This window comes from Numida meleagris, chromosome 2, assembly GCF_002078875.1.
Source record: "Numida meleagris isolate 19003 breed g44 Domestic line chromosome 2, NumMel1.0, whole genome shotgun sequence".
In the NCBI taxonomy this organism is placed as follows: domain Eukaryota; kingdom Metazoa; phylum Chordata; class Aves; order Galliformes; family Numididae; genus Numida; species Numida meleagris.
Genome location: NC_034410.1, coordinates 69,148,280 through 69,174,974, shown reverse-complemented (window position 1 = coordinate 69,174,974; position 26,695 = coordinate 69,148,280). Strand labels below are relative to the sequence as shown.

The window sequence follows — 26,695 nt, the reverse complement described above, 5'->3', positions numbered from 1 at the left end:
TGGAAAAAATTTCACTTAAATTCTGGATTCTTATATCGGAATGAATTTGATAATATGCAGAAATATAGTAGTGCAGTGGATGCAAAGTTTTATACGCATTAATATGAACTGTTTCTTTTTGGTTTTGATAGTTTTTTGTTTGTTGATTTGGTGTTTTATTGGGCCAAAATTTTGTGGCCCATAGTAAAAGTACAGGGAATGGCACTTGCCTTTGAAACACAGTACTTTATTATATTTCTTCTTGAAATAAAAAAAAAATTAAAATCATTCTTTGTTAATAACCTAAGTTCACATGAGTCTTTCTTCTTTGTGCCTGGCCATTTCCTACATAACAGTAAAAAGGGTTTCTCTTCATGCTTTAAGGCCTTAATACATTAATGTACTAACAGTTCTTACTTCAATTCTGTTGGAGTCAGAGTATAGCTTCAAAAAACTTTTGACTTAAAAATTGTCAGTTAACAAGAATCTGTCACAAACTTTTACAAATGATTTATTTACCTCTGGGGATACTTTTTTTCTCCTATGGTCTGAAATTTTCCATGTATATATATATAAATGTATACTTAAAGATGAACTAGATGAAACTCCCACAAACTTGTATAAAATAAACTTTTAATACATGACTCTGGGCCTCTTCCAATGATTTACACTCTTTCTAAACCACTGACCTTAGAGTTCACAGTTGTATTCCGTAAGTCATATTCATATCAAACAAAGCAATTATTCTTCTGAAACAATGATGTTTTAACAGAAAAGTTATACTTTTATGGATTACAACTTCCATTTGTAAAAAGTTTATTTGCTTTATGTCAAGTTATATCATGCAATATTTAAATAGAAGTGACAAATATCTTCATGCCTGCATCCACTCTGTCATTGCAAGAGCCAGAACCATGTGAGTTGCTAACCTGTTTCTGGATCCACTGAGAAATATGGTTGTCCCTGGAGAATACTGTACACCACTTTGGCACTGTTTCCATAGTTGGCATCATCAGCATCTGTGGCTGTCACTTGAATAACAGATGTACCTAAATGGGCACCAAATAAGGAATTAAAAAATTCTGAGATGGCATGTATTTCTTTGAAATCATATACAATATTTTCAGTACTGGATTCAGTAATAAGTCAAACAACACCTGATAGATAAATCCAGTGTTACCCTCCTCAGGCAAACAGTAAAATATGTCATATCTTCCTTATGACTGAAGTCAAACTAAAAATAATATCCTGCCTTGTCCTAATTTTTAAATTTTTTTTGTAAGAATTAGTTAAGTTTTGCAAAAACATGTGATGTTGTACTTTTTTCATCCTTATTAAAATTATCCAACTATCTGGCAAATAATTTCTGGCAAACTATAACTAATTTTTTTTTTAATAAACATTTATTTTGCGTGAAAATTTTTTACCAAGGTCCTTTGATCACAATGAGAGCATAGGCTATATGAGATAAAAAAAAAAAAAAAACAACAACAACAACTGTGAGCCAATTCATTGTATTTAATTCATGGATTAGAAGCAAATGAAAGCTTTTGTAAAGCCCTATATAATACCAGTTAAAATATAATATTTTTAAATATAATATATATATATACATATATGTCTTCTTCCCAAGCTTTTATTTCTAAGAAATTTTCAAGATATCAGGATCTTTTTTGCTAACCTAATCTAGAGCTGAAAAATTTCTGCATAAATGCAGGCGGTCTAACAGCTAAAACTGTAAAGATCTTTAACTTCTTACCAAGGGCTGATGGCTGACTGAGAAAAAGCTCTTTACTGTGCTTTTGGATAAGTATTGTTTGTGTATCTCATGTTCCTTATAAAAAAAAAAGGTCAAGTGAGTTCAGTCCACTTAAGTGATATCACTTCCTATCTTTTCTTTAAAAAAAAATTACCTTTAGCCTCTCTAGATTGGAGTTCACTACAATAACTTGCGGTCATTTAGCCTTCCTGACTTTAAACTTGGACGATGTTCAGTCACATATGATGTTGAAGTGCATGATTTATACTTTGGCCTTACCACATATATAAGGGACTAAGTAAAGCAGAAATGCAGAGTAACAAAAACAGAAGATCTGTGAGAGCACATTAAGTCCTATTATATGTATCTCTTTTCTCATAGTACATAACAAGAATTTGCACATAATTTGACCTACATAACAGTAACAGTTCTTGCTATTTCATGCTGAACAGCATGACTAGAGGGGAGGAATGTTTCTTTCCCTTCAGTGAATCAGCAGAATAAGGTTATAAAAAGGCTTTTTCACAATGCATCAAACTCTGAAGAAGGTTTTTGCAATCAGTAATCTAGATTATGTTTTGCTAGGTTAACAGAGGTCATCTGTGTGCCAAGGCAAACTATAAAAATAATCCTGAAACAGTGAATATTTGGGGACAATTTTATCACTAACAGTGTTCAGCTGAACTGTTTATCTGGGTGCAAGATAAAGTATATTCTTTGAGGAATGCAAAATTCTATAAGTTCTATCTGGTTTATTAAAAAAATAGCTACAGATAAATTAAAGCTCATGCCTATTCAGGATTACAAGGAAAGTCAATATGACTTGTTGGCCTCCTAAAACAGTACAGTTTATCAGTAGGATCATATGCTTACACTGTGTGCCACTTCAGCATCTAGAAGGTAAACCTATTGCTGTGGCCTGATTTAGTCTCTGTCTTGGGTCTGAGACAGAGTAAGGTAATAAAAACTGAACGCACATTAACTTTTTTTTTCCCTGTTTCCTGTTCTGCTGAAAAAAAAAAAAATAGAGTGCTGAAGCCTGTTATGAGGATGATATTTTCTTTCAAGGAAGGCATTCCACATCTCAAGGCAGTTTTGGGGAAATTTCTGTCTTTCTCTCATTCGATTGTATATTTTGTTTGCTGAGTCTCAAATGCTGTGTAATGTGATTGCTGAGGAGAACACAAAAGCTATAACCCTATAGAAAACTTGGAGGTCACAGCCAAAAAAATCAAGTATATCTGATGTAGATATTGTATGCAGATATCATTACAGTTTACAAAATATTGATGTTTTCTTTTATTCATCTGAATCTGCGGAGTGATTAAAAAATAGTGTTAAAACACCTGCAGTTTCCCAGTAAACTAATAATACCACTGAGGAACATGAACAACAGAAACTTGTCCTCAGAAAATTTAGAATCAGCAAGCAGTTTGTTTTCTTCTCTGCCAACAGTATGTTGTGTTAGAAAAGAGAATATTCATGGACTGCAGGCAGTGCTTGCACAGCTATTTTTCCAAGGAAAGAAATTTCTCTCAGTTTCTATGTTTAGAAATCCAGACAGTAAAGGCAATATACTGAAGTAACTGAACACTATCTGTGAATAAATTGGCAGTGTTGTGATAATGGTTTGGATGTTTTTTTTAACCTAAATCAGTTATGGCCTTTACTCACCCTCTCCCAAGTGATACCCACAGAATGTGGATTTTCTACTTTTTTTTAATGTCTAGATTAACTCACAAGAAATCTTTTTCCTCACATTTTTTTCAGAAGAATAAAATACAAACCAGACGGCTATGTTAGAAGCTTTTCGAGATGCATCCACAGCTGCCAGTTTGAGCATGGTGAGTAGGATAGGGAGGGTAGGGAGTATTTTACCTTTTTTTTTTTTTTCTCCTCATCATTATACTCCTTTTCAATTGGCAATAAATTAACTTACCCTTTCCTAAGTACAGTCTTTTTTTGTCTGTGATGGCAATTGGTAAGTAATTTATTTATTTTGACACACAGGATTTTCCATTTAGATTTTTTTCCTACCCTGTTGAGGAGTAGTGAGAAAGTAGGTGGGCTGGTGTCCAGCAGATAACCAAAGTGAAATGCACTACATCAGCAAAGATACTGGAGAAAATGTGCAAATTACTTCAGTAATAATCTAAGAAATAATAACAATAACGTGTTCATGTGTGAATGTGTGTTCTTGTATCTAAGTGCATGTTAAGAATGTGGAGTCCAAAAAAGAAATCTGAATTAGAGAGAGCATTTCTCCATATCTAGTACAGTGTCTAAACAGTTCCACAGATCACCAGAACTCATGAGGAGTGAGACATAATTCTGAAAATATTGTTGAAATGAGAATGCTTTTCTGAATTATCCTTAACATGTTTGGGGTCTCTGTGGTCTTAGGTCCTTAAAAGGGTTCCTGTTTAAGTAGGTCTCATAACATGACACCAGAATGTTTTGCATAGTGTTTATAAATATCCCACAGAGGATTGCTGTAGTACTAGAGGTCTTCTCTTAAATGAGATAGGTACACCTTTTACTATTTTTATGTAAAATATTACTCTCCAACATGCCCTTGTTCCTCCTTGGCTCAGATGATGTGAATTAAAACAGATTCTGACAATCAGAAGAATATATCTGGGTCTATTTGAAAATGTTAATTAGTTGATATCTTCTTTTTGTGACCTTCATTTGGAATAGTAATCTCCATCTTGAATGAAGCAAATGAGCACATTATGTCCTTAACACTGTGTGTTTCAAGATTCCTCCATCAACACAGAATCCAAGTGTCAGACAGTGCTTTAAATATCATTCAGAACCAGGAATTTTCATTTCCAAAGGGAATTCTGTATCTTCAAAGTGCATTTTGACTGTGATTCTGACTCTTTTTGATAGAAATATGATTTCAAATCTGTTCCAAATTTTGATTTCATGAAAAAAATATAATGTTTGGTTTAGATTTTGATCTTCCAGTGGAAAGTTTGCAAGAAGTCATTTCACATGAAAAAACCTGAAAATGCTGAAAAAAAATATTTTTGACATTATCAAACAGTTCTGATTTTAACACAGAATATATATATTTTTTCATTCCTTCTTTTCTTTTTTTTTCCTAGCTCTATTCAAAAGAAAGCTCCACTCAAAGCGGAAAGGCTGTTTCATTTTCAGAAATAGAAGACCAGCTGGAGTAAGTGGAGACGCAGGAAAGACTTTGTCTCCCTAAAGGAGAAGCTCTTGTGCTTGCTTCCTGTTTTCAAGTACAATGACAATCTGCTATTCATCAAGTTTATTCATGGAGATAAAATTTTAGAAGAGGATAACTTTCACAAGCCGAAAAGATTTGGGAAAGGCCTGGAAAATATCTGGAGTCAAAACTAGGAATTTTGCTTTATTAAAATCCTATAGAAGATAATTGGGTAGATAGATAGCTTCCTCAGACAGCTTGGATCCAAGGATTGTTTTCATCTGGACATATGATAGAAGTGCCGCTACTGAAGACATGAGTGAAATTCTAATTTTAAGTGAGCTACAGAAATATTGAAGTATAGTAAACAACTTTTAGTTTTGACAGCAGGTTTCTATGGAATCTCTGTGTAGGCAATGTACTGGAAAAATTATGAACTACAAGCAGTCATATGGCAATGTCTAGGCCAAAAAAAAATTTATGAATCCATAGAATTTGTCACCAAGGTCTCATTAGTTAATCTGTTGGAGTGCATCACATCAAATTCCTTCAGGAATAAACACATTTGAGAGCTAACCCTTATGTTTGGCTGGAAGACAAACCCTAACTAGAAAGCTGAAGGAACAGGGAATTGCAAAGCGAACTTCGCTTTTTAGTACATGACCCCAGTTTAGGAGAGATTCTTCTAGACTTTTCTTTGATACAATAAGGGCTAAAAGGTTAGCAGCATAAAAGTTTTGTAAGAGCAAGGGGAAATAAAGAGTATATGCAGAAAAAGAGCAAGTGTCAACAGGAAAACAGAAAAAAAGATCCCAAGTAAGAAGAGTAATAAATGGGCATGACTGAGAAAAATAAACAAAACTAACTAGAACAAATAGGGAACCTGTGGAACTGTGCTCAAAGGAAAAACAGTAACAATAACATTACATGGGAAACTAAGAAAGAACTTAAAATGTGGTTCAGTAACATATAATGAGCTGAAATGTGTATTAAAAACAAACAAACAACAATAACAACAAAACCACACACAAAAAAAAGATGATGCAGTATTATACAAGTTTCTTTTTACCCAGCTGATGATTTTTATAGTCCAACAGTAGACTTTAGGTAACATTTCATTACATTGAAAATATGTTGTCTCATATTTTCATGTATATAATCTCACATAATGATTGATCCAGAAGTCAGTTGATGTGCCAACTCCTGTAGATGGGCATTCTACCTTTGTTTTGAGTGCCTACTGATCTCCCATGGACACAGTAATCCATGCTAGTGTCACTAAAAGTAAATTATGAGAGATACAATAAAACCAAGCTATAGTAAGTAGTATAGATTGCTTTCTCAGAAATCTTTTGCTCACACTCCATACCAGTAAAACCAAATGGGCCTTACTACTCATTCTCAAAATATGAGAAGCTATATTTATGCAGCTTTACTCCAGTAACAGTCCCTTGTATTATATAAACATAAGAGGGATATTGTCACCATTTCTTGTGTGCATTGCATTTTGATGCTTCGGGGTTTTTCGTCTGTGCTTCCTTTTCTACAATAAAATCTAGTCACATTTTAGAGTGCATTATCAGGACTTGCATTAAAGTAGTTGCTAATGATTGCTTCACTGCACAGAAAGATGCAATGTTGCTAAACTACTCTGTCTAATCTGTTTGAAATGGTGTGTGGGGTACAAGCTTTTGACAGTGAATACAAAACATATACCATTGCAAAATAATATCAGAAATTGAGCTGGAAAGAATGGGAAAGCTGAACAAAGCCTCTAGCCCTTGCCCTCCTGCTGTTCTATATCTTGATACAGTAACCTGAGTTTTCCATTGGTAGTAATTGTGACTGCAAAGTGCATCAGATGCTCTGCATGAGAATTTGAAAACCATTATGGACAAAATAAGAAGTGGAAAATAGTAAAAAGAATGAAGTATTGGTGGGTGAACAAGGCTGTGGTTGTTTACTCTTTGAGGAGGCTTCCTTTTTTGCCCTCTCGCAATGAAGAAAATCATTTCTGAAACAATACTGATGCCATCAAATGGGAGTGGTAAAAGTAGTTAGACTCTTTCAAGTGTTAATGTTGATTACTTCTTACATTGCATTTCCTAGAATAATGAGATAAAGTGATCTGTCATCCATAATTAATGAACTGCAACTTAGAAGTATTTTACATTTCATTCAACATGCTTTATGTACTTACAATTAATAAACAGACTTTCAGGCATAGCAAGTATTTTCAGTCCAAGAAATGAAAACAAAAAACAACACTCCACCCCACCCCAAAAAAACAAATAAACAAACAAAAAAATCCACACAAATTCAATAGTATCATTAAAATTTATAATCAAAATAATGATGAAACTTGTCAGTTACATGTTTCTGGGCTTGGCGATGTTATGCACATGTTAAGTTTTCCAGATATAATTAATTTCTAAAGAAACCAGTATGTGCAACAAGTAATACCATAGTATGCCAAATAATTGCCTTAATTACTTTCTATCTGTCCGGAATGCCTTTACAGAGTGTGTGAAAAGAGGCCAGGTTTATTGACTAACAAGTGCCGCCCATGGCAAGTCAAACAGTTATTCCACCTCTTAAAAATTCCTTAATGTTCTGGTTCTTTTTAAAAGATGAGAGTTGTGAGTCTTGCCTATTTTGCCTCACCTTAATTCCTGGAGTACTCCAAAAAGGGAGAAACAGCTTTTTCAGCTGTTCTTATGAGAAATTTGGGGAGAGCTGACTCCACCTTGATCCTGCTAGTAGAAGTAGTAGTTCATAAATGTTACAATATGCTATCTATTTATTAAAAATCCTGATTCATAAGTAGCAGTTTCAATCATGTATTCAGGGCTATTTACATTTTCTAAATTGATAGAATAATCATTAGGATAATATTTATTCTATTTCTTCTCTACTGTCAAGATCTTCATGAAGCACAGCTTAAAGAATGCCCTTTATTTAACAATTCATGAAGAGCTTTCTGCTTTACCATTTTTTCCCCCAACAAAGAAGTTACCTGGGGACCTCCATTAAGTCTATATTTTAAGTCTTTACTTAGAAGTCAAAAATCAGACCTAAAAGAAACTGGTTTCAAGATTTAGGTTTAGGTTAGATATCAGGAAAAACTTTACAGAAAGGGTTGTTAAGCACTGGAATATGCTCCCCAGGAAGGTGATTGAGTCCCCATCCCTGAATGTGTTTAAAAACCATTTGGATGTAATGCTCAGGGGTATGATCTAGTGGTGGGTTGCTAGAGTTAGGGTAGTAATGGTTAGGCTGTGCTTGGGTTTGATGATCTTGAAGGTCTTTTCCAAGCTGAGCAATTCTATGATTCTATGATTTGTCACTTTTTAGGACTAAATTTTGAGTTTCTGATGTATAAGCCTATTACAGTTCTATATGTTACACTGTAGTGCAGACAGATGTTTGACTTTTGAGGAGGGGTCTATTTAGCTTCCTGTACTTGTCTTTCATTTCCTCTCTCATTTTGAGCTTGGCTTTTGTATCTCTTTATTAGATTTTGCAGTTTCTTTACTGTAGATTTCTATTTAATGGAATAGAATCTCTTGTGTACCTTCAAAATTCTTCTGCAATAAAAGTAAATGAAAATCATAACAGAGTTTCTTGCCTTTGCCAGCTCCACAGACAGATGTGATCAGAAACTGAGTGTTAATCTCTATGTTGACTATGAATGTAGTGCATTATTATCAAGACAGTCAGCTGACCTCATATTTATTAGTTTGCTAATGTTTTCATTCTCTGTGTGAACTCATGCTTAGGTGTTTAAAGTCTGCCTCTTTAAACATTAAGATATCTGTGGAAAATTAGAATTTTCTATGAAATTAAGAAATTATTAATAAACTCAAATTTACATCAGTTTAATACGTGATAAATGAAAGCCTCTTGATTCTGTTGTGTTTAGATACTATGGGTGTCTGTGGAAATGACAGCGGAGCTGCAGTTTCAAGAAAAATAGAGTCTAAAGCAGAGACAATGAAACAAATTCCAAGGTTATCTTAGTTATATATTTTTTGTTTGTTTTTGTTTTTGTTAGTTACATTAGTACTGCTGTTAGACAAAAGCAAAACAGTTCTAGAATCTGCATGATTCTATGTAGGTGAATATAGATCTAAATACAATGTGTATGTGTGTGTGTGTGTCTATGTGTAGATAAAAACCCTCAAAATTAAAGTAAAATTTTAGGAGATTCTAAGACACAAGATTTTAATGTTATTATTTGCAGACATTTCATTTATATTCAAATGAGCTAAAATGTCTGCCAAATGATTCACATGCAGAAGTTTTCTGCTTTTTTCAGTGGTGTCAGTCAACAGGACAAGGAGTAGTTGGGCACAAACTGGAACACAGAAATCTCCATCTGAATATGAGAAAAAACTTATTTACTTTAAGGGTGACAGAGCACTGAAACAAGCTGCCCAGAGAGGTTGTGGAGTATTACACATTCAGGAAATATTTAACAGTTCTCAAGAAGTCTCTTGGAAAAAAAGAACAACTATCTTTGTGTTTTACTTTCAAAAGATAGTCATGTGTTAGCATTATTTCAAAAACTAAGCCTGACATTTTACACTCAGCTGAAAAACATTAGCAACTGAAATGTATATTCAAGCATACAGAAAGCTGCCTTTGCTTCTAAAAGGGATTGAAAGCTTCTGTGTTCAGGAGATTAGACTGAGTGAACATCCCTGAGGTTTACCCTTGTGCTTTAAAAGAATAAAAAATGAAATAATACTTCAAAATACAATTTGTAAATTTGTTTAATGGTACATATAGACAATTCTCAAGCTAATTTAACAATGATCTATTCAACTCCAATTCATGACTTAGATCTCTGGGTCAATTTGAGAAATCCCATTCTCATAAATCATTTAAAGGAAGGTTTTTTTTTCAGATACATAAGATTACAAAATTAGCTTAACTGTGTGGTGTAAGAAAACAAGAAAACCTGTGAATTTGTGTGATGTAAAAGGAAGTATTAATGCTGTCACTTGAACTTAAAGAAACCAACGTTTAGTCAACAGATTACTTTCTATTCTTAACTTGCTTATTTTAATGTTTTCTGTATTTTAGTTTGAATAAAAGTTGTTCACACCTATGTTCTATTTAACGTGTTCCTTCTGATAGAGGCATAGGTGCTCCTAATCTTAGCCATGTTAATTAGTCCTAGTTATGCCAGTCCTTAGCACAAGAAGCTTGGTTGCTGCAAGCTCCAATGTGGTCATGTAAATAGGGTCTCATTGCATCTGTTATATTGCAGCCTGTCTTAAAAGAAGCAAAATTATCTGCGCATGTAACAGCTGATAAGTGAGAAAATTTGGTGCCTGGAAACTGGCATAATGTGTAGGATTTGGTATTTACTGTAACTGAAAACAAATTGCACGTGGCTGCGAATAGTAATTCATTTTAGTATCAAATGTTGTATAAAAGATATATGCTTGTATCAAAAGATGCGTATACTGGCTGAAGTAGCGTGGTTGCTTCTTTATATTTTCAGAATGTCATTGAGATTTCTACTTTTTAGTTGTGGGGCCATGATAGATGAAAGGATCTTAGTTTAACATCCTATCTAACAGAAAATATTTCTAGCTATGCAGAACATTAGCCACTGTACTGTGCTGCAGTTTGAGAAGTGCTGATGTCAAGGATTCAGGCCCGTTAGGCTTTTTTTCAGAGATTACTACAGAAGTAAATGGAAGTAAAATGGACACATCAAATAATTTTTAGTGTAAGCATGATGCAAGCAATTTTAACACTAATTTCAATCTCTAATCTAGAGCTTCTTCTAATTTTATTTTTTTATGTACATAGATAATGGGAAATAATAAAATGGTTGCAATAAAGTAGCCAGGCGAATAGTATTGTACTGAAAAATTTCAAATAGAGATAAAAGGAAACCACATTTAGCTTAGCCCAGGACTGAAAATTCCCTTTGGTGAAAAGGCTGTCACTCAGAAATGTTCAATGTTGCAGTAGATGAACATATGTAGTCTTCCATTGATTGGTGGGAAATTGAGACACACAGAGATTAAAGTTTTCATTGCATCTTCTAAGTTTAGGCCAGGCAGTTTAGAAAACCTTGAGCCCTATGCAGTGCTTTAAAATTTGGCTATCCTATTAATTGCTGCATCAGAACCACCTGCATCTTATCTCTTCCTATGAGAAATAGTTTAGACCATTAAGGGTGAGCAGGTAGATGTTTATGGGAGCTTAGGGAAGGTCAGAGAATTCACAGTGAGTTGGCAGCAGCTCAGTTCTCACAGAAAACATACATGAAAAGTATCTGTACTTCACTATGTTTACAGCAAGAGCCAGTTACCTTTCCTTTCTGACAGCAGTTCTACAAAAGCCCCATTTCTAGCACTAAGACAGAGTTATTGCTTGTAGGGAGTTTATAATGGCTTTGGTTTTCCCTTTGCATTCCCTCAGAGCTGTAGTATCACAAGGAATCACAATAAAATAAAAAAACAACAAAAACATGTTAAGAAGATCTAAGGATATGGTAACTGACGAAAATGGAATAGATCAATAAATTTTGAGTTTATCTATGAAGCAGACTCTCCTGTTTTTCCTGCTCTACTTTGAGTTTGCACTCTCCTGTCACTTCATCAGCATAGTTTCTGGCACAAATCTAACTTTATGTAATCTGATCTGGGGAATAAAACTACTGAAACTAGTACTGAGGCTGAATTTTTTTTTTTTTTTTTTTTTGTGATGATCATCTCCTTAAATTTTATTTTTTTTTTAGTTTAGAGAGCAGATAAGGCATAAGTCAAGAAAACTAGGAGCAGAGAGACAGTAGAAGAGTTGCTTCTTTTGGTTGTATCTTGAGACGTGCTTATCTGTAATGTGAAAATGTTTTGTACATATTAAGCTTGTGAATGATTAAAATTCTTCAGAGACACTGATTTGAATCGTATTAACACTGATTTTTGTCCCTCATTTTTCTGAATATGCAACACTTCTCAATTCTTTCAAGTGCAACATTAATGCATTCTACATAAACTGTAAGGGAACTATGATTTCTCTGATGACTTACAAGGAAATTTTCCAAAATTTATAGAAGATTTTATTTCAGTTTTCTCTTTACCTCTGTATATATATGTATATATATCCCAACAATTCTCATATTCCATTCTATCCTTCTAAAATTGACCTTTATTACTTCTTATATATATACTTACAAGGAAAAATATCCCTTTCAACGAAAGAAAGAGGAAAATATGAAATAAATGTTTCTTAAAATAAACAATAAGTATGTAAATTAGTACAACATGTAAGCAAGTACTTAATATTGCAGGTTAGCAAAATAGTTTTAGTCAGCTTACAGCAAAATCAAGACAGTCATCCACACACTTACTTATAAGCATCTGAAATCAGGGAAAAGATGCAGAAGAGAAAATATAATTGTTTCCTGCTGAAAAATGGAAGATGGAAAGTGCCTCCATTTATACAAATCTGTAGATTAATGCTTACTAACATAAGCAAATTCTAAAATAAAAACATGAAGTTTACTGTATTTTGTTCAGGTTTTTTGTTGTTGTTAGTTTTTTGTTTTGTTTTTTTTAATGAACTATAAGCCCCAGCTGGTCTTGTAAGATATTCCAATATGAAATAGCAAACTGTGAGAAATGTGATTTTATGATTATATGATACTGAAAAAGAAATATAATTAAACTAAATATCAAAATGTAGTCCTATTGAAATCCACTGGTAGTTGTGATACTTAATATTATCAAGAGATAATACAGAAAGGGTGAACAACAATACTGGAATTTCTAACACGATTATTGTGTAACAGATGTTGCAGTATACAGAGTACAGTAGTAAAAATGACAGTATGATCCCATGAGCTTTACTTCATTTTGATCTTTTTCTCTTTCTCTTTGCATTTATATATTATACAAGTATCTTTAATTTAGAGTAGCTGTTAAATGCAAGGCATGCATAGGCAAGCTATAATCCTGTATGCCTGAGTCTAAAATGGTCATAACTCTATTTCATGTATAATATCCCTCTACAAAACTTAGCTAACCAGCACTGCAATAAACATAATTTCACGGGAAAATGTTCAATTTTATGTTTAACCATTTAAAATGTGGCCCTCCCTCCTTACAGATTATACAACTCTTATCATTTAGAAATTCTGAATGAGGAAGTGACTTTCCTTAGATCTATAAAATCCAGAAAATAGCAATGGAGTTAAGTATGAAGAAATGAATGCTAAAATAAATTAGTCATTCTCCCTTCCCTTAATAGGGTCAACTGAAACATAAAGATGTTTTAGAAAATACTCATCAGCCACAAGTTAAAGACTTCTAATGAGAAAAAATTGTAAGCCTTACTAATTAAAATTATCAGGGCAGGTGCAGGATACCATAATAATATTGACCCAGGAGTCAAAAGGGATTTAAATCCACAGAACATCACACTGCTATCTTACCTCTTTAAGAATTTCTTAAGAACATTTTTTATTTCCTGAGAAAAGTGGCTGTCATAGTGAAGTGTGTGGGGGTTGTTTTATTTATTTATTTTTAGTTGGGTTTTTTTTTTTTTTGTGATATTTGGTCATTTGTTTAGGCAATCACATTTTATTCAGACAAATACTTAGATCAAATTTTGAACTGGTTTTACATGTGTTTGACTCTTCATAAATTGTCTCTGATGAAAGCCTCAAAGTTGAAATGAATATATTTCAATTATGATCAGAGATGTACTTTTCCTTTTACATAAAGAGGGAATGAAAATATTATTCTCCAGACATATAAAATGTACTTATGTTCTCAGAAAATCCACCTGCTCTTCACTGTGACCAAGATTTCATCTTACAGTTTTGGCATTACATTAATTTTATATGTTGAAAATCTTGTGTGAACATCTTGTTTTCCTCTATTTTCTGTATTTTATTTGATTAATATTTACTGTTCTGTCTAGAGAATTTTTTTCTCATTTTGAAACTATTTTTCATGAAATCAATTTACCTCATCTGACATAAATCTCAACATTCTGTAATTCTTTAACTATTCTATTTACAAACATGGCTACAGCAGTTATTAACCAGCAGTTCTTCAGTACAGTAGCTGACTTTAATAAGAAATTCCATGTTACTGAGTTTTAGAATCTCTTAAACTTTCTAATTTAGTTTTTTAAGTTAATATCACTGTGAGCATTTAGCACGATCATTTCCATAAAAGCTATCTGAAATTAAACTGCAGTGAGCTCACTTCACTAGTTTTGATTGCTCCTAGAACTAACTGCTACACAGCATTTTAGCTATACCCATAATGCTGCTGGGGATGTGATTGGATCAGATATAAGCATAGCCAAGTCAATTTACATACAGCTTGATGGCTGCAGTGCAGATACTGCAGCATAGGATCAGCATAAACTAATGCACAAATAAGCATTCATCCCTTCTGGGCTTGGATAGGCTATGCTGAAAATCCATGTTACATTCTCACTCTTCATTCTATCAAACAAATTAAACATGAGTGAGTTTTGCCTACTGGTACTGAAAATCACACATTCTGTCAGAGGTGTTGGCTTATCTTTTTCCCTTGTGTGCTCTACATCTAGCTATTCCGAGAAACAGTCAGTAACACAGTGAGAAGTATGTAGTATGACATAGAATTTGAATAACAGATACATAAGCATACAGAAAATAGTTAGTGGTGATTTCAGTTCAACTTCTCAATCACAGTGACAATTTCCTGAGCGTTCATAAATATCTGCAGTAATTGTGGTTAACTTTGCAAAAGATAGATTTAATATTTATATTTAAAAAATCTTTAGATTTAAGACACAAAATTGATAGAAAGAAGTCAACAATAGTAAGAAACTGAAAACTTCCCAGAAATTTTTTACCTCATCATTGTGAATGCATTTGTTTCTTAAAAGTGGTATAGTGTATTTCTGTAGTTCTTTCCAGTCAGAAAAAAAAAAAAAAACAAAAACAAAAAACAAAAAAACAAAAAACATTTGGTTAGGCATGCAAGGATCCGTCTGTACATACTTATAAAAAATAAGAGTCCCGAGTATTTATTGCATGTAATACAGTACTACACTGACGTTTTCATTCTGTGTTCTCTGCTAGGGATTCTTGTTTTTATTTTACAGCTCTTATTCTCTTCATTTGTTATAGAGGGTCTTAAAGAGTCACTTAATTCTTTACTCAAAAACATGGGTGTCCAACCTTTCGGCTTGCCTGGAGTGCACTGAGTAAAGAGGAATTGTCTTGGGCCACATATAAATTATGTAATATTTTTAATCTACATAAGTAACAAAACTTTTATTTTTAAGTATTTTTTATTAAATCATAAAAAACAACAAAAACTTAAAACAAATGGGATCTTGTTTTTGTGAAACTAATGAATATATTAACTTGTTTTATGAAATAACACAAGACAAACTTAAATAATTAAATAAGAAAACTTATGTGTCTGCAGTTCGGAACGTGCTTCCATACCAAATTTAGCTATTGGACACCTATCTCATTTACTAACAGCAGTATATGACAAGAACACTGAAGAGATTAAGTGCAGAGGTGTAAGCAATTTGCCTGCATAACTGACAATTGAAAATTCTGTAAATTTCTGATATTCTGCAATAAGCACTATGGAAAGAAATCATTTGGACTGCATATCCAGACAAAAGAAAAGTAAGTAGTTGTTCATTAAATCTTTTCTATTGCATTAAGAGGAATTATAACTGCTTAGATATCATAATGCATTGGACATTTTTTTAATGGATGTCTTACCAACTCTGGAACTTTTGAACCAAGAGACATTTACACTGCCCATTGCTAACCTGCATTAATTTTAAGTCCAATTTTTGTTACTTTCTCCTTTTCTTTCTTTCCCCTGCATTTTATTTTGTGCACCACTCAGTGCATTTTCCTGGCTTATACTAATTTACGTTTTTCTTATCCAGTTAGTTCAAGAACTACATCAATTCATTCTGTATTTTATGTTTTCTGTTGTGTGTTTTATGGAGAAGTTTATTTGAGTACCATTTGCTCACTTGCAAATTGCATTACCCTTAGGAGAAGAATTTTACCTTCTTCCTCCCAGGTCATTTACTCCATTCATGGCATCTGCTTCCTCATCTGGAGGAATGGGGCAAAGGGACTCCAAGGAAGAATACCTTTTTGTATTTCTTATCTACCTTAATGTACATCATGCTGTTTAATTAACATTTTTATGACTGACTGCAGAAATACAAAATTTCTGCTCCTTGAATTCACTGATCTGGATTTGGGGCCTTCTTCTCTGCTGCTTTGATAAATTATGAAATTACTTTTACTCTCTCAAATTCAAATGCTAAAAATTGACATTCTGGTGTAAATTTATAGTTCCAACTGCAAATATCATCAAAACAGAGCAAAAAGCAATTCACATTTCTTTTTTTTTTTTTTTTTTGCCTCCACACTGAAAGCTAAAGGACTTTGATTTTACTGCTTAAAACCTTTTTCTGTAATGCTGTCTTCACAGTAAAGCCCTTTACTGCAGCTTTTTATTGACAATTCCTCAGTTTAAAGTACATAATTATATATTATCTTCTTCATTATCGTTTATAGACATATCATAGACTTAAAATTTCACAGGCAGTTCCAAGGCACTAGGTCCTATATCTTTCTATTATTTTTATGCTTTTCCATTGATTCTTGGGAGACTGGACTAAGCATTAAGATTAAACATGGGCATAATGTTTTTTACCTTATCTATTCCAATATAGTACCTTACTTTAAAAAAATATTTCAAGTTAAATATAACATATCCACTGATGACACTTTTCCTTCACAAGTTATCAGGAAAGATAATTCTGAATAGGAAAAGAGTTTTCCATTTGCATGCATCTCTAAAAGAACTATTTTAGGACTCTTCACATTACATGTAGTAGTGTAAGAATTCAATTCTCATTATTATAAAAGTGTTGGGTTACATTATCATAGAATCACAGAAATGTAAAATGGTTTGATCTGGAAGGGTCCTCAAGGATCATCAAGTTCAAAACCTTTGCTGAAGGCAGGGTTGACAGCCTCTAGATCAAGTACTAGATCAGATTGCCCAGGGCTCCATTCAAGCCAGTCTTGAAAACCTCCAGGGATGTGTATCCACCATCTCTCTGTGCAGCCTATTTCAGCATCTCACTACCCTCTCTGAAAAACTTCCCTCTGACATCTAATCTAAATTTCTCTGCCTTTCGTTTAAAACCATTCCCTTTGTCCTATCACTATCTTCTGTGTAAAAAGCTGATTTTTTTTTTCCTGTTTATAATCTCCCTTTAAGTATTGGAAAGCCATAATGAAGTCTCCCCACAGCCTTCTCTTCTCAAGACTGAATAAGCCCAGCTCCCTCAATCTTTCTTCACAGGAGAGGTGCTCCAGCCCTCTGATCATCTTCGTGGTCCTCCTCTGCATCCTCTCCAAAAGCTCCATGTCTTTCTTCTGCTGGGGGCCCAGACTTGGACACAGTACTCCACCTGGGACTCCACAAAGGCAGAGGAGAGGGAGACAATCACCTCCTTCGCCCCTCTGGTCACCCTTCTTTTGATGCTGCCCAGGATACCATTGGCCTTCCAAGCTGCAAGCGAATACTATTGGCTCATATTAAGGTTTTCATCTACCAGGACTTCCAGGTCTTTCTCCACGTAGCTGCTCTCAATGAGTTCTCCCAGTCTGTACACGTATCTAGGATTACCCTAACCCAGGTGCAAAACCTTGCACACAATTTAGAGATAAGGATGTTGAACCTCATTAGGTTCACAAGGGCCCACCTTTCAAGTTTATCAAGGTCGTTCTGGATAACATGCTTTTTTCTATTATATAAAATGTACTACTCATCTTGGTGTCATCAGCAAACTTGATGAGGATGCACTCAATCCCATCATCTATGTCATTCATAAAGATGTTTAAGTGTTTTGGTCCTAATAAGGACAGATTTCTGGGGGACACCGCTCATTACTGGCCTCCACCTGTATATACAACCATTGACCACAACCCTCTAGCTATGTCCTTCCAACAAATTCCTTATTCACTGAATAGTCCACACTTCAAATTCATGTCTCCAATGTAGAGATAAGGCTGTGATGTGGGACCATGTCATAAAGCCTTGCACAAGTCCAAGTAGATTATATCTGTTGCCTTTCCTTTGTCCACCAATGCCGCCCATCATAGAAGGCCAATTATACTCAGTGATAATTATTAACTTCAGGAAATCATTTTGCAAAGATATATATTGGTCACAAATATTCCTAGGTACTTTTTTTTTCTGTCTCAGAAAGGCATAATCCAGGGCCAGTTTTGGAAACCATTACACTAATCCATGATAAGTAAATAACTCTTGAGAATTACTTTCTTATTTGTTCCCCATAGTCCGATGTATTTTATACTTACTCATCTTATCAGAGAGACTGTCTCTTCTGTAAACAATTAAAATACATAGATGATCATGATTACCTCTAATTAATGTGTTCTTGTGAATACTATCTATAATGTTATTATTTCTACAAAGCTCAAAGATTTATTTTACTTGGGGCTATATTTCTCACCCAACTACCAATCACATTCCACATCAGTGAATTGCTTTAAGCTTGTTATTTCTTAAGAAAAAATATTTATTAAACCAAAGATGTTATTTATTTGGGAAAGGTGTTCATATATTTGGTATCCTAGAAAAAAAATAATGAAATAAAATAATGATAATCATAATAATGTTGGTTACAAAGATATAAAAGCAACAATCCAAAACCAAATCCTTCAGTATTTTGGCAAGATATTTTGCATCATTTTGATATATTAATTGATTTGTATACTTACTTGCTAAAAGTGGTTCATGGCTAAAGCTACAGAAAGGTTTGTTAGATTACACTTTGTAAATATCAAGAAAATGTATTTTATAGAAATGACATTCTCAGCTGTGACAAAACTGCTTAGTAACTGATAAGAAAATTGTATATCTTACATTCCTTACAGGTCCAGTGGGTTTAAAAGAGCAAAAGAGTAGCTGATAATGTGGAAAAAGGATTTAAAAGTGGATGAAGATTAAACAAATAAATAAAAGCATGAATCAATCATCTATGTTACATAATTGACAAAAGAATTTTTTCCTCGGATGTTCACAGAAACTAAATGTCTCAGGTAAGAAATTACTTGCAAGTTCCAAATCAACCCAAACATGTTTGGATTCTACATAAGGATAAGTTTTTACCTACCAACTCCAGACATCTCCGGAATGCTGGCGGTGTACAGATCCTTGGTGAATTTTGGTTCATTGTCATTGATATCGTGGATTTTAATGATAAATTCAGACTCTGGCTCCACTTGTCTTCCAGACTTTCTGTCTATAGCCTTGGCACGTAGCACATACAGGGATTTTTCTTCTCTGTCCAATTTCTTTGCGGCATGAATATCTCCTGTATTTTCATCTATAATGAACAGACTGCCAGCCCCATCTCCTGTTAATATGTATTTTAAATTTCCATCTCCTTTATCTTGGTCAGTGTGTAGCTTCAGGGAGGTAGAAAAGAAGAATTCTATAAATATATGTTTTGTTATTACAGGCCAACTCATTCAGCATATATGAAAAAGTCTGTACAATCTTGATTGTAATTGGGGTCAGCTGTGGTTATCTTCTGTTTCACTGTTGGAAAAACTACAAATTTGAGACTCAGTCATACACAAAAAAATAGTTCTAAACAAATTTGTAAAGACACAAAGGAACACAGAAGATGATATGGTAGTGTTCAAAATTGCCACCTTAAAACAAAAGATAACACTTCTTTCAATGGTCTGTCAAGAAACTGACAGAAGTCTCCTTATTGAAGCTTTAAAAGATGTCAGGGAGTGTAAAACTCCCAAGTTTCTATTTGGAGAATAAATCTTGTTTTCCCATTTACTGACTGTTGATAATGCACTCTTGCATTAGTATCTTGTAACAACAAGAAATGGATTTTAAGGATTACAGCTTTTGAACTTCCCCAGATCACCTATAAGTGTTTTGATTTAAGGAACTTGTGTTTCTAACTTTTTTTTTTTTAAAGATCTTGACTCAGTTAATTACTACCTTCCTTCTAATCCTCTCCACATGGGTGAAATAATTCTCAAGAACACTAGGAGGTAAATTTTCAAAGCATCGAGTAGGATTTTACAGTTTTTTTCTTACTACACTTCTCCGTAAGAGTTCAAAACCGTATACGTGTGAACTTTCAGGGACTGATTACTTGCTGTACAATGCTATTGTGAAAAAGTGCTTAAAAACAACAGCCAAAGCAAGCCCTTGAAGCTGTCTCAGATTTTAAAAATTCTGATACAATGCTCTTTTCTTGAATTCTACTCCTATAATTTCATTTACAGGGGCATACAGTTGCTTTTTTTAAAATCATCTGCAGTACATTTTCCTCAGATATATGTTTACAGTCACATCTGACCACAGCTCAGTAACCTTAATGTTTTTCAAATATGGATAGAAAAAATCTTAATCCAGCTCTTTTTTCCTTTCTCTGAGTAGAACAATATATTATGTAACCCATCTAAAAATACATTGTTCCGTATCAGTAAAGGCTTTACTGTAGATTGTCAGTAAAGCCCAAAAAGTTATTTTATGCCATTTTTTTTCCTTATTATCTATTTCAGTCTATGTTTATCTCTGTGTTTCGTAGCTGAACCACTGCATCTTTCCTTTACTACACCTGTATGAAGGGTGATTGTGGAGGATTTTGTTAAATTCCTTCACTTTGATTTTTTTCCACCAATTTTATGCTGTAACCTAACGCTATTCACCATATGTGAGCTGATTATTCTCATATTCTTCTAGAGGAAAGAATGGATGATACGACTATCCGAACAACTTTAGCACTTACTGTATTAGGTGTACCTCTGTAATAAATCTCTATGAAAATTCTCAAGGATTAAATACAACCTGTTGAAAGACTTTAATACAATATGCATATAACACTCAAAAAAAAAATCCTCAGTGGCAATTTGCCAGTTTTAAGGATAATTGAGGAAAAATAAATTTAAAGACTGCATCTTAATACAGAAGGTGGAGTATTATGTAATTAACAAACAAACTTCATTAAAAGCATTTGATTATGAAACCTGCTCTTATTTCCAGGGCAAAGAAACAAATCCAAGTAGATATATTTGTATACCTAGTGCAAAATACAGCGTATTTCTTTTGATCAGATAATATTGTCTTGTGCCACACAGCACAATTTTTGTGCACTAGGAAACACTGCACATTTTTTCTTGAGATGTTCCTCACTTTGTGGCGTATAGCTTTCGTTTATTTTCTTGAGGTAAAATCTTCTCAAAATATGCCAACAAGAGCTGAGGATGGGGACTCAGAGAGCAATCCCATGGAGCAGCAGAATGAAAATCACCCAATGGTAGTGTCAGATGGAGAAGGCAACATGAGGTCTGAGGATAGTGTTACTGAGGTTGTGACCTCAGTGGAGCTTACATCCTTTCTTAATGTTACTTACATTAAGTTACACAGTTATTGATATAAATTTCCATGACTTGTTATACAAATTAAACTAGACTCTGCCCTAGAGCTATTATCTCCATAGCAGTCTGCCTCGCAAACTGCACGGGAAGGGACTTAACAATCAGGAGCCTTGGTCTTGAATTCTCAGACTGCTGTGCAGGGGAGGAATGTAATTTGTTCGGAGACACTGGAAGTTTTTCACTTTTCAAAATAAGCAACCATTACTGAAACAAAATATTACACAGTCCTGAATGAAGAAATGAAAAAAAAAAAAAAACAGAGCAGAGAGTGAAATGAGGTTTTTGTATTGCATTATTATTTAGAACAGAAAACTAAATTATATGTTTAAATAGAAATGCAATGTATGTGTGGAATTATATCAGAAACAATAAGCATATAAAGTGCATTTTATTTTCATTAGAAATTATATCTGGAATATTATTTTAATATAATTTATTTGAAATTGTGGTAATGTTCTGGTTTAACCCAGCAAGCTGCTGAACACAACCAATCACTCCCCCAAATGGAATGAGGGAGAGAATTGGAAACAATATAGAACTCGTGAGTTGAGATAAAAACTATTTACTAAGACAGATAATAATGTAGTTCATACCTGAATACCTGTTAAATGCTTCTCCCAGGCATCTCTGCAACCAAAAGAATCTTTCAGAGAATATAAAATTACCTTAGAAACAGCACTTTTCTTAATAAGAATCCAAATATTGCTATTATAACTTTTTTTATTCCTACGAACTCTTTCTAGATCTATGGGTCTGTTCATCTGCTGCAGACTGATCTCTTATATCGAAAGAAGACATATGCAACAATCTTCTTGTAGCAACAATCCAGACTGTGAATGTAAATAGTGTTAGCTTGCCAAACTCATCTTGATTGCTCATATGAACAACTCTTTTGGTAATCCAGGATCAGCAACCATTTGCAATGGGGCAATGATGAGTAAGTAGTGGAGACACTGATCTTTGTACATTAAATGGTGATTCTGGAAAAAAAAAACAAACACATCTATCCACTGTCATTCCTTCATCCTGCCTAACTATACGTATATCCTCAGAAAATAGGTTTATTTATTTTATCTGTCTTTCCAAACTACCCAAGAAGAAGTCAGGCAGATCAAACTGTGATGGATACTTTAAGGTTTCTCCTTATCTCATATTTCTACCAGATTATAAACAGAATTTTCAAGCACAGTAAATTTTGAAATAAAATGTGATTTCCTGGCAACAGAGTTCTATATCCTACTGCTCACTTTCTATTAACAATATCACTTCAAGTACAGTTGCAAAGTACCACTTGTTCCATATGTAACAATTTGTAATTCCCTTGAATGTTTTATTTGCACTTAGCATTTGATAAATTTTCATTAGGCTGTGATTTAAGTTCGTAGCATTAGAGTTTGTGAAAAAATGGGACTGTTTCCATATTAAAGATAATAATAACAATAATTGAAAAAATCAAAACATTATCCTGCATCTGATATGAATGAAATACTAGTTGTGTAAAACTTAACACTTAATCACACCACTCTTTCGCTATAATAGATTTATATGACTACAAAATATTATTTTAAGTTTACAAAACAGATAAACTCTATGTAAGATTGTATATATTAAATAAATGTAAAGTGAGATACAGCTATAAAAATGTGATGCAATTTAATTTTGACTGGTATATATATATATATTGTACCTTCATGGCAATCTTCTGTGAGTTTAAAGAATATTTTGCATTTGTAATATAAAATAAAAGTAAGTTTTTGGCTTTTAAAATATCAGTTGCCCAATGGAAAGACTACAGAATGTCACTTACAGAAAATCATAAACAAATAAAAATGTTTTTATGTTTACAAAATATCATTTCTGTTATTCACTAAACAGAACAAACAAGAACAGGTTAGTTTTCTACATCCTGTTGACTGATATAGCATATTGCCTTTATGCAATATATACTATATAGTATGCAAAATACTTTCTTTTATTATTATTTTATTGAATTCTTTATATGTGTAAAAGGGGATCAGCCATTCAAACAGTCTGTATACATTTAATCTGAAGTAATTTTTGAGTGCTAGTTTTTCTATGCATTTTCCAGAGTTACAAGTCTGGAAATGTCCATCATTGATTATTAGCAGAAATTCATTCCTGTTTAAATATTTATTATTATTATTATTATTATTATTATTATTATTATTATTCTACAAAATCTCTTTTTTTTTCTCTATTTGGAATGAGGTACTTTAGCAAGCAAAATCTCTTTGTGAGAGGAAAATAAATTTGCCAAACTTGTCTTTGCTGATATCGTAAACTATTCATTTTACTATCTCCATGAGGACCTAGCAGATCAGAGGAGAACCATGAAATAAAAAAAAAAAAAAAAGAAAAAAAAATAGAACAATAAAATCCAACATATTACCCAGTGTATAGTGAGCACACTGGTAACAAATACCATCTCCGTTCCATTCGATATCCAAGATAGAGTCATCTGAAATATTTTGAAATGAATGTAACTTAGAAGATGTTCTGTTGGGTATCTTATTTCTTATTATTCTTTCACACATTCACTTTTCTGTAGTCTTCCGTTGCTGCTTAAATGTATTGTCAACACAAATTCTCCTGGGGATCATCAGAGACAAAAAACATTGGTAATGGTTATGGCAATGACAATTAGCTGTTTCTGGAACAATATATGTCTTATAAATATGAGCATATTTTGAAATGCTCTCTTAATCTTTTTTCTTTATTTGCATATGAAAAATATGCATCTCAAATTACCCTTTCTATCTAGTTCTGCAAAACTGATTTTTTGTTTGATGTGATAATCAAGATCATGATATTTTCAAAATAAATCTTGACATAAATTTAAATGGCTCCATGTTACTGTAATTTTCAATAAGTAAACGAGTAGAAAAACAACAGATTATCTCAGAGATCTGTAGCACAATTTTATTTGCCCTAAATTAATACCTTGCTCCTTTGATCTACATGTTCTCCTTGTGTACCACTCGATATTTATCAACAAAATGGAGTTATAACACATAACTTCTTGCTTTCAGGATTATTGGAATCCATATATCCTCAAAAAATATTATGACTACACATGATAGAAAAGAAGCCTATGTAGGAGGGAAAAGTAATTTTATAAATGGACAAGTTTAAAAATTGTTATAGAATTTAAAAAAAAAAAACAGCAGAGGGGAAAAAATTGTCTTAGAAGAGGCTAACATTTAAAAGTTATTGATTGTTTCTTGTCATGGCAATTTTAGTTTACTAAGTCTTAGGTAAACTATGTGTCTGATCTGGTTCTAATCTTCTGTAGCAGAAAGTAACTCTTTTCAAGTTAGGCAGACATATAATAAATGGGAAAGAGAGGAATCAACAGTTAACAGATTATTTAGTAATATGAATACATTTTCCCATTTAGAAAAAAAAGAAATCACCAGACTTCATTTAGATTTCACTATGTTTGCAATTTATCTCTGTACAACTATTATTGTAGAGGAAAAAGGAAAAAAAAAAAAAAAGAAAAATGAGAAACTGATGACTATTAAGATGGATAAAGAGAGTGCAAATATTTATTTATCAGAATTCAGAAAGATGGTATGTTCCCTCCTGCGGAGAGGAATGAGAAGAAATGGAGGACAAAGACACCTCAAGAAGAGGGTAGATCCACGTTTACATTGTGGTTTGCACTTTTGATGGTTTACAGTGTACCTCGGTATCATGGTATAGAAAAAGGGCTATTACTGCAGATTTCTTACCTCCACTGTCTTCAAGCAGACATTAGGGCTACATGCTGTTTTGCTCTTCTTTTTGCTACAGGCACAGCAATGAAAATGTAAAGTGTAAATGTTGCTGGTTAGTTTGTTTCGAGGCTACCAGAAGAAACTTGGAAGCTATAACAGAACAATTTTTTTACACCTGTGAAACTGAAAGCTGATACAAGATTTATATATTGATATTATATTTTTTTACCAAATGCATTTCTGTTTAAGGATTTGTTGAACCATAACGCAGCTGTCCAAACATATCTCTGTTCATTTTGTATTTCATGTGCAATTTATTCCTCAGATGGAGACAACTTTTTCCCTCCAAAGCACTGTATATTCAGCCTCTTCGTTTCTAGTGCAGTTAAGGTTATTCTCACATGCCAGTCACAACTTTGTCTTTTCTAGAGAGCCTTTTCCTTGAGTTTAGCTTTCATTTATGGCTTAAGCAAAAGCCTTAAGTCATGTATAAGTTTAGACTGAAAAACTTTTCCATAAAATTTACAAATGCAGCATTATATTAGTAGTTTGACAGCTAGGAAATAATAAGTTTTGGCTGTCAACGTATCCAGACTGATTCTGTAAAATATATAGGGAAACCTCAGTAGTCTGTACATGGCATACATGTTCAAGCGCAGTGTTCTCAGTGGTCAGAATTCACATGATTCTGTCATGGTTTTATGATTTTCGGTTATTGGTATTCCACATCATAACATCATGGTGAATGTACCTGGTTCTCGGAAGACAAGGACTACTACAGTCCCCAAGGTACTTTGCTCCTCTGTTACCATTTCCAGACAGAGGGAAAAGATAAAAACTCACAGATCACGAGACCTCATTCCTTTTTCCGCCCGTCTCTCGTCTTGGCAGCACCTTGCTCTCCAGCCGTCTTATTGTCGGTAGTAGAGTAAGGCCTACCTTGATTTTGGGACATTCTCTCTCTCTGTATTGGATTTATCAGCTTAAATTGTAATTATATTGTATTATAGTGTGTTGTTTTGCATTCCGATATCTTATTTAGTAAATTAGTTTGTTTCTCCTCAGATTGTTGCTGCTGTTCTTTGCTCTCAGGGCCATCTCCTTACCTTTTTTCCCTTTTCCCGGGGAGTGGGCCCATGGACCCCCATCTCATTTGTCATGGAACTGGGCTGAACGCACGTAAACCATTGACAGATTCTTTCAAACATTCTTATGTCTTCTTAAATGTGAAACATAAGTAATGGAAAGAGATAAAGAATTTGTTCAAGTGTGTCCAAAATGTGAAGTCATTCAGTAAGCCTTTTTAACAAGAGGCAGAAAAGAATGTTACTAAGGCTCCTCAGATATCTACTAATCACAATTTGTAGCCAAAACTTCTGGGCTGATGGAAGAAAGAGGAAAATCCAGCCTCAGGTATGTTACTTTTACAAAACCATGTGCCTATTTGCATCAGATTTTTATTCACATATATTACTAGAAGTCAAGAAGGTTATTCATATTCAGGTGAGAAAGAA

General features: G+C 33.4%; 1 protein-coding gene across 3 annotated transcripts in view; it reads right to left on the bottom strand.

Moving 5' to 3' along the window:
- Window positions 1-26,695, bottom strand: part of CDH9 (cadherin 9) — a 90,478-nt gene that overhangs the window by 22,160 nt on the left and 41,623 nt on the right. For 2 of the 3 annotated variants that reach the window (XM_021388460.1, XM_021388461.1), the window contains exons 3-4: window positions 19,146-19,440; window positions 909-1,028 (exon numbers count right to left, since the gene is read on the bottom strand). In XM_021388460.1, coding sequence (XP_021244135.1) covers window positions 909-1,028; window positions 19,146-19,440 — 415 coding nt within the window. Of the gene's footprint in view, window positions 1-908; window positions 1,029-19,145; window positions 22,422-23,851; window positions 24,504-26,695 lie in introns of those variants that run through there. The other variant, XM_021388462.1, reaches the window with a different exon arrangement.